The 11,515-nt window shown below is 43.4% G+C and overlaps 1 protein-coding gene across 2 annotated transcripts in view; it reads right to left on the bottom strand.

Moving 5' to 3' along the window:
• Positions 1-441: 441 nt before the first annotated feature.
• Positions 442-11,515, bottom strand: part of Mxd1 (MAX dimerization protein 1) — a 27,174-nt gene continuing 16,100 nt past the window's right edge. Inside the window, exons 3-6 of one of the 2 annotated variants that reach the window (XM_010609667.3) lie at positions 7,299-7,413; positions 5,280-5,439; positions 4,761-4,996; positions 442-672 (exon numbers count right to left, since the gene is read on the bottom strand). In XM_010609667.3, coding sequence (XP_010607969.1) covers positions 4,809-4,996; positions 5,280-5,439; positions 7,299-7,413 — 463 coding nt within the window. In that variant the 3' untranslated portion in view covers positions 442-672; positions 4,761-4,808. Of the gene's footprint in view, positions 673-2,394; positions 4,997-5,279; positions 5,440-7,298; positions 7,414-11,515 lie in introns of those variants that run through there. The other variant, XM_010609666.2, reaches the window with a different exon arrangement.

The raw sequence follows: 11,515 nt of genomic DNA, 5'->3' as shown, positions 1-11,515 counted from the left end.
ATTGTGCATACATCTTCACCTCCAGACTGCGGTGCTCAAAAGATGGAGAAGTCTTGGCTACCCCTGCAGCCCTAGCATGCTGCTGGCATCATCAGAGGCCTCTGCAACGATGGGTGAGCTGCCAGAGAGGAGCAGGGCACACGGTGGGTGTGTGGATGTCTGGACGGTGCTACAGTGAATTCAGATCTCAGTGAGCTCAGCTGAAGCCACGAGACCTAATTCCTCATCAGAACCCAAGGGCCCAAAACTGAGCCAGTGAATTTGCCATAAGATTAAAAGAAAAAAAGAAATTTGATTAACTCAGTCCAGAGAGTAAGACCATGAAAGAGTAAAATGGTATAGAAAATACTGGAGACCAACATTTCTTTAATAATGAAATAATTTATTATTTGTTAACAGTTGAACAATACATAAGTTTACATATACACAGCAAAGATTCTCTAAAACTTGTAATAGTTTCTAAAAATGCATGTGCTAATTGTAGTAAAAAGCACCATTCTCTATGGTCTTGACACAGGATTTACATTGGCGTCATATTTACATAAAGAAATAAACATCTGGAAACAGTTTCCCGTTCTTTCATCTGCTGCTCCCCTGTTTAGGCTGTGTTTACCTTTAGGAAGATGCCTCCCCAAACTGATGGTTAACAGCAATATTCCAAGAGCACCAATTCTAAGGATAGAGGGGAAAGGCAAGTTTGGTTCTCAGGTAAAAGCTAAAATGAAGAATGCCCCCTTTAATCTGCCACCCCCACAGATGAAGAAATCGAAATTAAAACTGTGGATAAATTTTAGAATTGGGCACCTACTAATTCTCATTTTATGATTCTGCGAGAAGACAGACTCAAGATTTTCAGCAGTGCCAGTCAATTATTTCTTCCAGAAAAATATAGTATAAGTAAATCATCCATCTAATAAATATTGATGACAAAATCATGATAAATCACATATTTCACCCACCCCCAACCCAGTATCTTTGAAAACAAAACCTCCTACAGTCTACAGAGATCTGATCATGTAGAATGAAAAAAACCACCTCATCCAAGAGTCTTTGGGTTGTCTTCCCAGGAAGGCGTAGCCAGCTACCACAACATGCTGCATCCAAGAGAGAAAACTAACAGATTGACATGCAGAAAACTGCCTCTTGGCCTTTTACTACCTGGTGCTCAACACGCAGGGCAGAAAAAGAGGGAAGACAAACTTGGGGGACACCAGTAAGGAAGAAACAGAAAAGACCAAGATTTGGGGGAATAGTTACAAAGCACAATGAAAGTGGTATTCTTGCCAATACAGTACGGTATAAAAACCTAAGTAGTAATGTGCATATATATGTGTTTTTTCAAAAATAAGTTCTCTCTTTACAGGATGGGGAAGAAGGCAAGAGGAAAAAGTCCACAAAATCCATGATCAAACCCCAAGATATTGCTAAAGGTTATTTTAAGCATCATACCTACCTAGTTTATTCATTTTTTTCAGACCCCAGGATTTTCTCTTGGGCATTTTAGAGACAGGGGAGAGAGGCCCACAGGAAACCCAGGAGAAGACCTTTGTTTCTTTTGAAGAAAGTAGAGGTTTAAAACCAAAACAACGAACATTATAGTGGCCCATGGTAGGATCAAGGCCAACTTAATGCCCAATTCTGAACTGACACTAGAATTATTTTAATCTTGGGTTGATGAAGAGAATCTACAAAAATGTGATGCTCTTTGAATCACGAAACTAGTGTTAGATCTGCAAGTAGAGAAAGGAGCCAACAGTTGCTATCAGCACCTTGAAGAATTCCAGATCTCTGCTTAGCAAAAGAAAACCCAAATCAAAATACCCTGGGTGCTCAGCCTGCCACTCAAAGCCAACAAAGGACGGAAAGCTGTGTTTTCAGGGGACATTAACAAAAGAACACGCATATCTTTTCTCATGGCAAGAAATTAAATTTGATAACATACTCTTCTTTTCCCATCTGCATTAGGATGGTACCAGTGAGTGCAATTTAGTTTTTTTAAAAAGAACTTTCACAAAAAAATATTCATGTGCCTATATTTATACACATCTATATTCACGTACAATTGTCAAAGTCTTAAAGGCTGGGGTTTACATCTTTGCCCGTCCCCTCCCCGCAACAACCCTAATAGAAAGGTTTTTCATTTTGCTTAAAAAACCAAAACAACCGAAAGACTCTATAGCTCTAGCAGTCACGCTGGTGTTTCAGTGAACGAGAGAGGACAGTTTGGCAGATCTGGGCTGCAGTTCAGCCACGTGGGGAAGGGGATTAGCTGCCTCGGTTGGGTTTGCTGGTCCTGAAGGTACAGTTTTGGTCAGAGAGAAGCCTGTCTAGCACGTTGACTTTGTCTACCTTGAGCTTTGAAAGCAATGTCTAACCCTGGTGTCAGTTTATCACAAATGCATTAAAAATATAGAGATCTATGAAGTCCCACATTTGTATGCAACTAAATTGAAAAGGACCAGACAAACAGTGCAAAGGTCAAATAATTATGGTTTTATATTGGGACATTACATTTAATATTTCAACGAAAAGACAAAAATGCAATTTAACTCAAAGGCACAACAATTGAAACACAGAAAATGACATCTCTCAGATGCCTTGTTTCTAAATTAAACAAATGAGTACACAATTGTGTTCCCTTCCCTCCCCCTATGCAAGCCCACAAGCTTTTTCCAAAGTTTTGAGTTTTCAATGCCATAAGGCATCCAGCATTGTGGACTTGTGAGGCGCTTGGACGTAGCAATTACACAAAATGCTTGAGAGGTCTAGCAAATGGCATTTGAAAGGGACCTCAAAGTGCAGATATATCTTCTTCAAACATGTTACAGGCTGAGCTGGCTCTTTGAACACTATCATTCTGCTTAAATTCAGGAAGCAGGCTTTAAAAATGCAAAAGGCATACAAGTTGTATTTCAGTGCAAATCTTCAGCTGGTAATTGGAAAAGATTCCAAAAAAAAAAAAAAAAAAAAAAAAAAAAAATCCTTTGTGTCACCCACCCCCAAAGCCAAAATGAAGAAAAAACAGAACAAAGCCAAAACAGAATTACAGATGAACTTGGAATTTTTTAGGAGTCCACAACTTCCAATTAAAAAAATTTTAAAAATACATTAAAGAATCATTAAAAAAAAACATAAAAGTGATCTTGCTTTGTTTAGATTGTTCTTCATGTAGAGAACAAGCTCCCACATAGAGTGCATTTGAACTTGACGTGTGTGACGTGGAGCCTGCATGAGCTGCGAGGCTGTGGTGTGCGAGTGACCGAGTGACCGCAGGCAGGAGGGCAGCGCAGGGCGGCCACCTGCTGCCGAGTGAGCCATTGAGCCCTTAGGTCGCAGTGCATCTGTGGATTTTAGGAATGTTCCATCGCTCTGTGACACACACTCTGCTTCAGCATCACAGGTTTTTACAAATGGTTCAAACTCGATGAAAAAGATTCATGAGAGGCTGAAAACATCAAGACCTCAAAAATATGAATGCAAAAATATTAAGGGGGAATGAACCAATTTTGTAGGTACCTACATACAAAGTTTCTAGAACATCTATAAAAGCACAAAGTCATAAGAATTTATTTTCCATTACATTAGTTTATATAAAATGAATAAATAGTATTTATAGATTTAATGTGTCTTATGTACATATTCATGTGCTCTGTTTTAGCTTAAATAAAAATGCTACAAAGTGGGAGACCACTTAAGGGAGAAATTATAACCCAAAAAAAAAAAAAATTAGCCTTTTAAACTGTCAACCCAAAAGCCTCCATAAAGAAGTTTCCAGGTGTATCTAAAAACAATCCATCAGGAGAGAGACTCCAGTGACACCGCATAATCCTCTCCTGTCCCCAGAAACACAGAGTCGCAGGGTAGACTTTTACTGATGACGGCCACTAACTCAGCTAGTGCCTCAGCTCAGTTATTGCTGAAAGTTAAATAGGAAAATAGATTGGAATTGGACCAAATGTCACTTATTTGGAAAAAAAAAAAAGAGGCATAATCACTTTTGTTAAGTGGGAAATGGAGATCTCATTTATCTCTGAGGTAGGAAAAAAAAATGTTCCAGAGACAAGGAGCATTAACAAACTCGGAGGGGGGAATGGGCCTTGGGACAGCAGCACACAGCAGGTCCCAAGAACAGCGCACACAAAGAGATTGTACCGTTTTGTCTGCGAGAACAGACAAGGCTGAAACTTTCCTAAACTGTGAGACCCTGGGCCACGCTGCCCAGGTGTGCACATTAGCGAGAATACTGCTCCCTCCACACTCGGCGGCGGGCGGGACTGCAGGGCGCCTGTGGAGGGCCTGTAGGCTGGAGGTATTCCTGACTTCCTCACTGGGTGAGGTCCGTGGTTAAGTGCTCTTAAATTCTGCTTTCAAAGCTTACTTTGGAGTCTGAGACCCGGATCTCAACTTTGAAAAGTTTGTTTCCTTCATTTTCCTAAGCACGAGACACACGTGGACATTTCTCCTAGGCAAGTAATACAGTAAGCCAGAAAACTTTAACTATAGGAGGACAGTAAAGGAGAGGGGAAGTTGCCGAGATGTGACAATTGCTTTTTCGGTCTAAGAATTCTTGGGTGCTTCAAATTGATTGGAATGTACGGTCTCTCAGAGATGAATTTTTATGTGCAGAGAGAAGCTAGTGGATGCAATCAGAAACCCACAATTTTACGTACTTCCTTGAAAATGTTTACAAAGCTGATTTGGTAAAGGTGGTACACTGAAGTTGACGTGCAAGGGTGCTGTGGGCAGGTCCCATACACTACCTAGTGAGATCCGACACAGAGCTATCGGGAGGCAGCTGGCGAGCACGCTTAGAGCCCGAGACACGTTTGGCGACTGTCCTGCAGCTTTATTCTCTTGAGGCCCGAGCTGGCATAGCCCTCGTCACTGCCGAGGCTTTGCAGGCTGCCCCGCTCATCAGAATCACTCACGCTGCTGCTGCTCCAGTCCAGATCCCCCGTGAGATAGTCTGTGCTTTCTACATCCACGTCCATTTCTTCTGTGGAGGGAACAGCAAAAGAGGCATCAGTCACGAGACTGCGAACCGGACCAGCCCCAGGCAGCCCTTCTTTGGATGCTGCTTCCTAACTGCTAACAGGAAATGGGGACTTATTACTGGCAGTCACACTATTGTACTTCCCTAAGTCAATCTTATTTCCTTTTATGCCCGCTTTACTTCCTGTGAGCAACTTTGTTCAGGGCCTGGCAGGTGGGGAGGGAGGAGGAAGGAAGGAGAAGAGAGGAGGAAGGAAGGGAGAGGAGGAGGGAGGAGGGCAGCTCACCCCTGTCAGAGTCGGAGCGCTCTGAGGAGACAGTGGAGCCGATGCTGTCCATCCGTATCCTCTCAATGCCCAGTTTCTCCAGCTGCCTCTTTAGGTGTCGCTGTTCGCGCTGAAGCTGGTCTATTTGGTGAACAGCTTTCCTGTCACAATCTTCAAGTTTCTGCAAGTCAAAAGGACAGCTGTCAGAGGCCACAGGCAGATCTCTACATTGCCATTACCGTGTCTTTCCTTCCAGCAGTGAAATGTGCCAACTGTCCCTAGAGCCATTTGGTGTGTCACTCATGAGCTTCTGAGACCGGACTCAGGCTGGGGACTGGGGCGTCATCTATGTCTTCAGTGTCAGTGAGCCGTGGTCACTGGTCTGAGCTAGTGCTCTGGCATCCCATACCCCATTCTGGAATGGAAGACTGCAGGCAGGAAGCCCCAACCTGGTCTCCTTGTCTCAGCCAATCTGCTCACAATCTCATCTCACCCAACTAGAAAACGGCACAGGATGGGAGCTTGAGAAACATACTTCTGTTTCAAATTATGTTTATTCAAGGACATGCCCCAATTACAGAAGTACTTTTTTTGGTGTCATGCCAATTCTCAATTAACTCGTGTTTCTTAGCAGGAAATAACAGTCCTTTTGGAAGTCTTGATTCTAAATTGTCCAACAGAAGAGCTTATAAAACGCATTTCCATAGACAACTTATTTTTACAAATCTGCCCCCTAGCTTCTTAGATTCTTCAGATAATTAAGAAAAGTGTTTAATTGTAACTGTTTTGCTTTAAATAGGGGTTCTTCTTCTCCCAGAATTGCTATATATGGCACGATACTAGCCATGATTAAAGTGGTATTTGTCTAACCAAGATATGGCTATAAAACCATGCTCAACAGTGACTTGGGCGGTGGCTCACGAGTTTGAACACCACTGGAGGTTAACTCTGGGCCATTCACTGTGAGGTCCAAGGGACACACAGTGAGCACGAGGACGCAGTCTCCTTTATGGAGTTTGGTGATGGAGATGCCCGAAGTCACGCTAAATGTGTACTGTGACTAGGGAGGTGGTGGGCCAGGACCATCTGGCACAGGAAGAAGACCGAGGCAGGAAGGTCAATGAAGGCTTTCCCAAGTCAGCTGAGATCTGAAGGATGAGCAGAAGCTAACTAGACTGAGAAGAGAGGGAAAGCAGGCTGCAGTACGAACAGCACTTACAGTGTCACAGCAGTAACAGAACAGGACAAGAGCAAGCGGCAGTGTGTGGCATCAATGCTGCCACAGAAGGAGGGAACGGTCAGGTCAGGAGAGCCCAAGGTGGGCTTGGTGACAGTTTATTATGAGCCCCAGAAGAATTTCCAACACCCTAATGTGTTGAACTAAACTTTGGTAGGATAGGTAGGAAACATGGAAAGATCTCTGTGCTGTCAGAGGGAGATGGAGGCAGGTCGTGGGGGAAGGGAAGACAGGGTGGTGGAGGGAGGGCGGAGGATGGAGGGAAAATGGGGTTGTGGAAGACGGGGATGGGGGAGGACAGGGCGTGAAGGGAGAGTAGGGTGACAGGGGAGGACAGGAGGATGGAAGGAGGACAGGGGGATGGGGGAGGACGGGAGGTGGAGGGAGGATAGGGGAATAGGGGAGGACGGGGATGGAGGGAAAACGGCGGGGTAGGGGGAGGCCTCTAAGGGGTTTATTGCAGTCGACAGTGATGTGGTGAAGAGAGAAGTAAACAGGCTGCAAAATATTTAGGTCTTGGAGATGACTTAGCTCTACATAGATAAGAAGCCAGAGATACCTAGGGTTCTTGAGTCTGGCTTGTATAACTACATGGAGAGTTAAATAGGCCATTTACGTTCAGGGGCCTGGGGCTGAGAAACAGTGGGGTTTGGGACATATTGCACTTGAGGTACCTGCTACTCCCACAAAAGGGTTACAGTGTAGAGGAAAGAACTGGCCCGGAGATACACCTGTGCTTGCGCCTCTGGCAGACAAGCCCCTCCTAGGGATGGAAGATGAAGAAGCATCCCATACATACTCACCTTTATGTGCAATTTGGCTTTTGTTAATAGACTCAACGTGGTGTGTCGACTGGATTCAGGCCCAAGTGGCACCAACCCCTTCAACTTCTCCAGGCACAAGCGAAGATGAGCCCGTCTACGAAAACAAGACCACAGCAGCACATGAGAATTTCACAGAGGACTAGAAGGAGCCCTGAAGGTGTATGAAGTTGCGCAGGCCCAGCAACTGCAGATACTACCAAAGACCTCTTGCCATGTCAACACAGTTTGAAGCCAGATGGCTCTGGTGAAAACCAGTGAGAAATAAAATCCAGAGTTTCTAAGTCAGGTCTGTTTGTAATGCAAGGGTTGGGGTAAGGAAATAATATCTAAGCTTTTTATTAGTACATTTATCAGATTTTTTCTGTTTCTGGGTTACACTGTGAACCACAGAACATCCAAATCAGAAAATAATAAAACAGGGGAGACTCTTTTTAACCCACACTTCTCTTTGTAAAAGATCCCACCCAAAACCACTAAATCACTGTATCACTGCTGTATACAGTATTTACAAATGTGAATGGCACATGTCTACAGTTAGCAAAAATAGAAACAACCCAGATGACCGCCAAAAGGATTAAATACAGTATGTTACCTCCAGATAGTGAAATATATGTGACTGTAAAAAAGAGTGAGAATATGCTCTACTACTGTTGGGAAAGATCTCTGAGAAATATTGTTAAATGAAGAAAAGCAAGGTATCCAACCAGGATTATAATGTGCTACCTTTGAGTAAAAATGGAAGTGAAATGAGAGTCCACATACATGTTTTCTTGTCTGTACACAAATAAACTGAATCAACTCATAAGAAACTAATGCCAGTGGTTGGGAGAGAAGGAAGATAATGATCAGAAAGGAAGAATTCTTGGTTTTGTAAACCTACTGCTATTCACAAGTTAAATTTCTTAAATAAGCAAAGAGTACATCATGGCAGTGTTACACTAGGAAGCATGCTGAACAGCTGGCGACAGCCACTTTACAGTGTGGGACTGTGGCCAAGTAGGATAATGGGACAGGGACAATGGCTGGATGGAGGAGGGAGCCATAGCCACCCCCTCAAGGGAGTCTTTCCTCACAGAATGACCAGAAATACAAGAGTCCCTACAGTTTTGGAACTTATACTTCATTGAAACCTTGGTTTGGGCTTTATTCTAGGCTCAAGCAGATTCCATGAATGTGAGAAACATCAAATATTCAGTTTTTGCTTAAGCCCCTATCTCTGTGATGTCTTTTCAGACCATTCTAGACCATGGTGATTTCTCTTTTCTATTTCTCCACTTCCACTGTCCCCTAGGAAGCTCACTGACCAGCCTGTCCTGTCTGGTATTTGTTATGGAACCACTCTCTGCAAACTCCTTCGAAAGTTGGGGCGGCAGCTGCTTCTCTGTTGGGGAGCCACAGGGCCTCTAGCACATACGGGCTTCACAAATGTTTGCTGATGGATCCTGTCATCTGCTCAACCTTCAGCTCCCAGAGGACAGAGTCCATCTGCTCTACATCTTTGTACCTGCACCCATGCTCAGTCTTAGAGCTTTAGATAAATGTTCACTTCCATGCACAACTCCTGGGGCAGAGCTTCCTGGTGCCTCAGATGTTATCCTCCAGCTGACTGGGGGAAAGTGCAATTCCTTCTGGTTTGCCCTCTTTTCTCCTAAGAATGTTACTGTATGAGCAGAAGTTGGCAGTGCAGGTCAAAAGAAGAAAACCTCATCAGAAAACTGTGGGACAGATAAACAGGTACGTACGATATTGGCCTAGAAAGTCAGTTCACACTGGCCACTGAGACTGGGGATGTTCCCTCAAGTTAGATCTAATAAGTGCTGATGACTTATTCTTCTGAGGCACCTGCCTCATCCAGATCATGAGGAAACTGTCCTCTAAGGCTGCTCCAAAGGCCTTTAAGCCTTGACAAGTCTGAGGAGTACAGCATTCATTTCTGAGCTCGAAAGACTAGAAGGCACAAATGTTTTACTACTCTCTAAGACTACCCCACTTGTTCTGAAAACTTGTTCTTGTGAAAGAGCCACAAACAGAGACTCATATTAAGAGGTTGCTCCTCCCACTACTACATGAGGGAAAAGATAAACAGAAGAAAAAGCTGTGTGTTAAATGTTCATTTTTGGATAACTGTCAACAAAATGAGCCATGAAAATAGAACATGACATCATAGAACACAATGAGAAAATATAACTAATTGCTTAGACAGTAAAATAAGTGGCTTGTTCTCACATATATTCTCCCTGACTAAGGGTTATAGGCTGATTTTCAAATAAGCAGAAACAGTTTACAAATTAAAATTACATTTAGACATTTTGAGCCTCCTTTGCATATGACTCAGAATAGTATCTTATTAGTCCTTTTATGACATGGGTTTACACACAGATATGAGTATGTACATTTTTAGGAAGTTTGTCTACTGATAAAAATATTAAAAAGTCATCTTTTGATGCACTGTCATTTTTAGTTAGAGTCTAGCCCAGAAAGGACTATTTTCACTACCCAAACGTGAGTTTCCAAATAGTACTTCCTGTGTGAAACTAGGATTAAACCTTTTGACTAATTCAAGGTTGAGGATAATACCTGTTTACTCAGTGTTTCCTGGCCTAGTTCTACAAAAATAAGATGGGGCAGGGGAGACCAGAGTATTTTCTGAATTTTCAGGGACCCAAAGTCAATTTCTGTCTGTGTCAGTGCCTGCCTCAGGCTTCTCCAATGCCTTACTGCACCAGTCTGACGGTTGTCCTGTCCACATGCCACCTACAGACACACCACAGGCCGGTGCCTGGGCCAACCACAGGGGGAGAATGAAGTAGATTAAACAGGCTCAGTGCCACCATAGTACAGTGAAACTCAACCCATGTACCAGATAAAAAAGCAAACAGCTGTCTCTATAATAACTTCCACTGAGAATCCTCAACCCTGTCCGTCTGTCTGTCTCTCTCTGTCTTTGTCTCTCGTTGTCTGTTTCCCTCTTTCTCCTGGAATCTGGACTCCTTCAGTCATTCCTGAACACCCACAGAGCTCCTAGGTTCAAAACAAGCAGAAGATGCAACTTGCCTAGTCTCTCCCTTCTCTGTCGCTGTTTCATTTTGACCCAGGCCTAACTCCTCTTGGGAAAGTAGCAGGACTTTTACCACATATCCTCAACAGGAAGCTATCCAATACCTCACTGTGACCCCTCCGCGTGGATCTCCTTCTGTCACACCTTCATGGGACAGTTCCCCTTCTGTGGGAAGAGCTGCCTTCCAGCTTCGGGCCCGGAAGAAAATGGCTGTGCTCAATGCTGCTTATTTAGTCCTGATCTGGTTATGAACTTTGACAAACTTCACCCACTGGCTCTTCAGAAAGATTGCTTTAATTATTATGTATGGGCTGATATACCTAGGTCTGTAGTACAGGGAGGAAACAAATCTTTCACCTGAACTGTAATCAGCAATGCTCCGAGTCAAGCATGGCCTATAACTAGTGACAGTTCATTTAGATCCAAACTAGATTTTCTTCAGTAAATGTTTTAAAGGATCCCACATTTTATTTTATTATTATTTTTAATATTCAAAATCTATTGGTCACTATATAACCCAATATAGTGTAGTGATGAGTAAAAGTTTGGGATCCTGGCTTTGCCACTTACTCCTTTTTTTTTTTGTACCAGGAGTCAAACTCAGGACCTTGTGCTTGCGAGGCAGGCTGAGGAACCACTGAGCTAAATCCCTGGCCCTGCTACTTACTCCTGTGAGACCTTGAGCAAATTACTTTGCTCTGTGACGCATCAGTTTCCTGAGTGAGGAGGACACCTGCCCTAGGGGGCCACTGTGCATATGAACGGAGAAGTGGCACAGAAGCCCCCAGGCCTCCCTGTATAGCTGCAGTTATTTGTTCAATCCTCGTTTCCTCAGAGAAGGATAATCACTATGAGCAAACCCACATAATTATAACATTATATATAATATTCCCTTTGTAATCAACAGCAAACACAAAAGCGCCTCGCTAGGCAGATAGAGCCTATCTGCTCAAACCCAGTCCACTGAGATGTTCCTTACCAAAGACTGACATGTTTTGTCATTCAAATATTAGATGGAAACTGGAATCCTTTTTCTATGAAAGTACAGATACTGCTTATGCTAAAGGTTCTTTTCCTTCTTTCCTTTCTTTCTTCCTTCCTTCCTTCCTTCCTTCCTTCCTTCCTTCCTTCCTTCCTT

Source organism: Fukomys damarensis, unplaced genomic scaffold (assembly GCF_012274545.1).
Source record: "Fukomys damarensis isolate Sample0158 unplaced genomic scaffold, DMR_v1.0_HiC HiC_scaffold_2, whole genome shotgun sequence".
Classification (NCBI taxonomy): domain Eukaryota; kingdom Metazoa; phylum Chordata; class Mammalia; order Rodentia; family Bathyergidae; genus Fukomys; species Fukomys damarensis.
The sequence above is the reverse complement of the archived record's forward strand: the minus strand, read 5'-3'. Positions and strand labels throughout refer to the sequence as shown.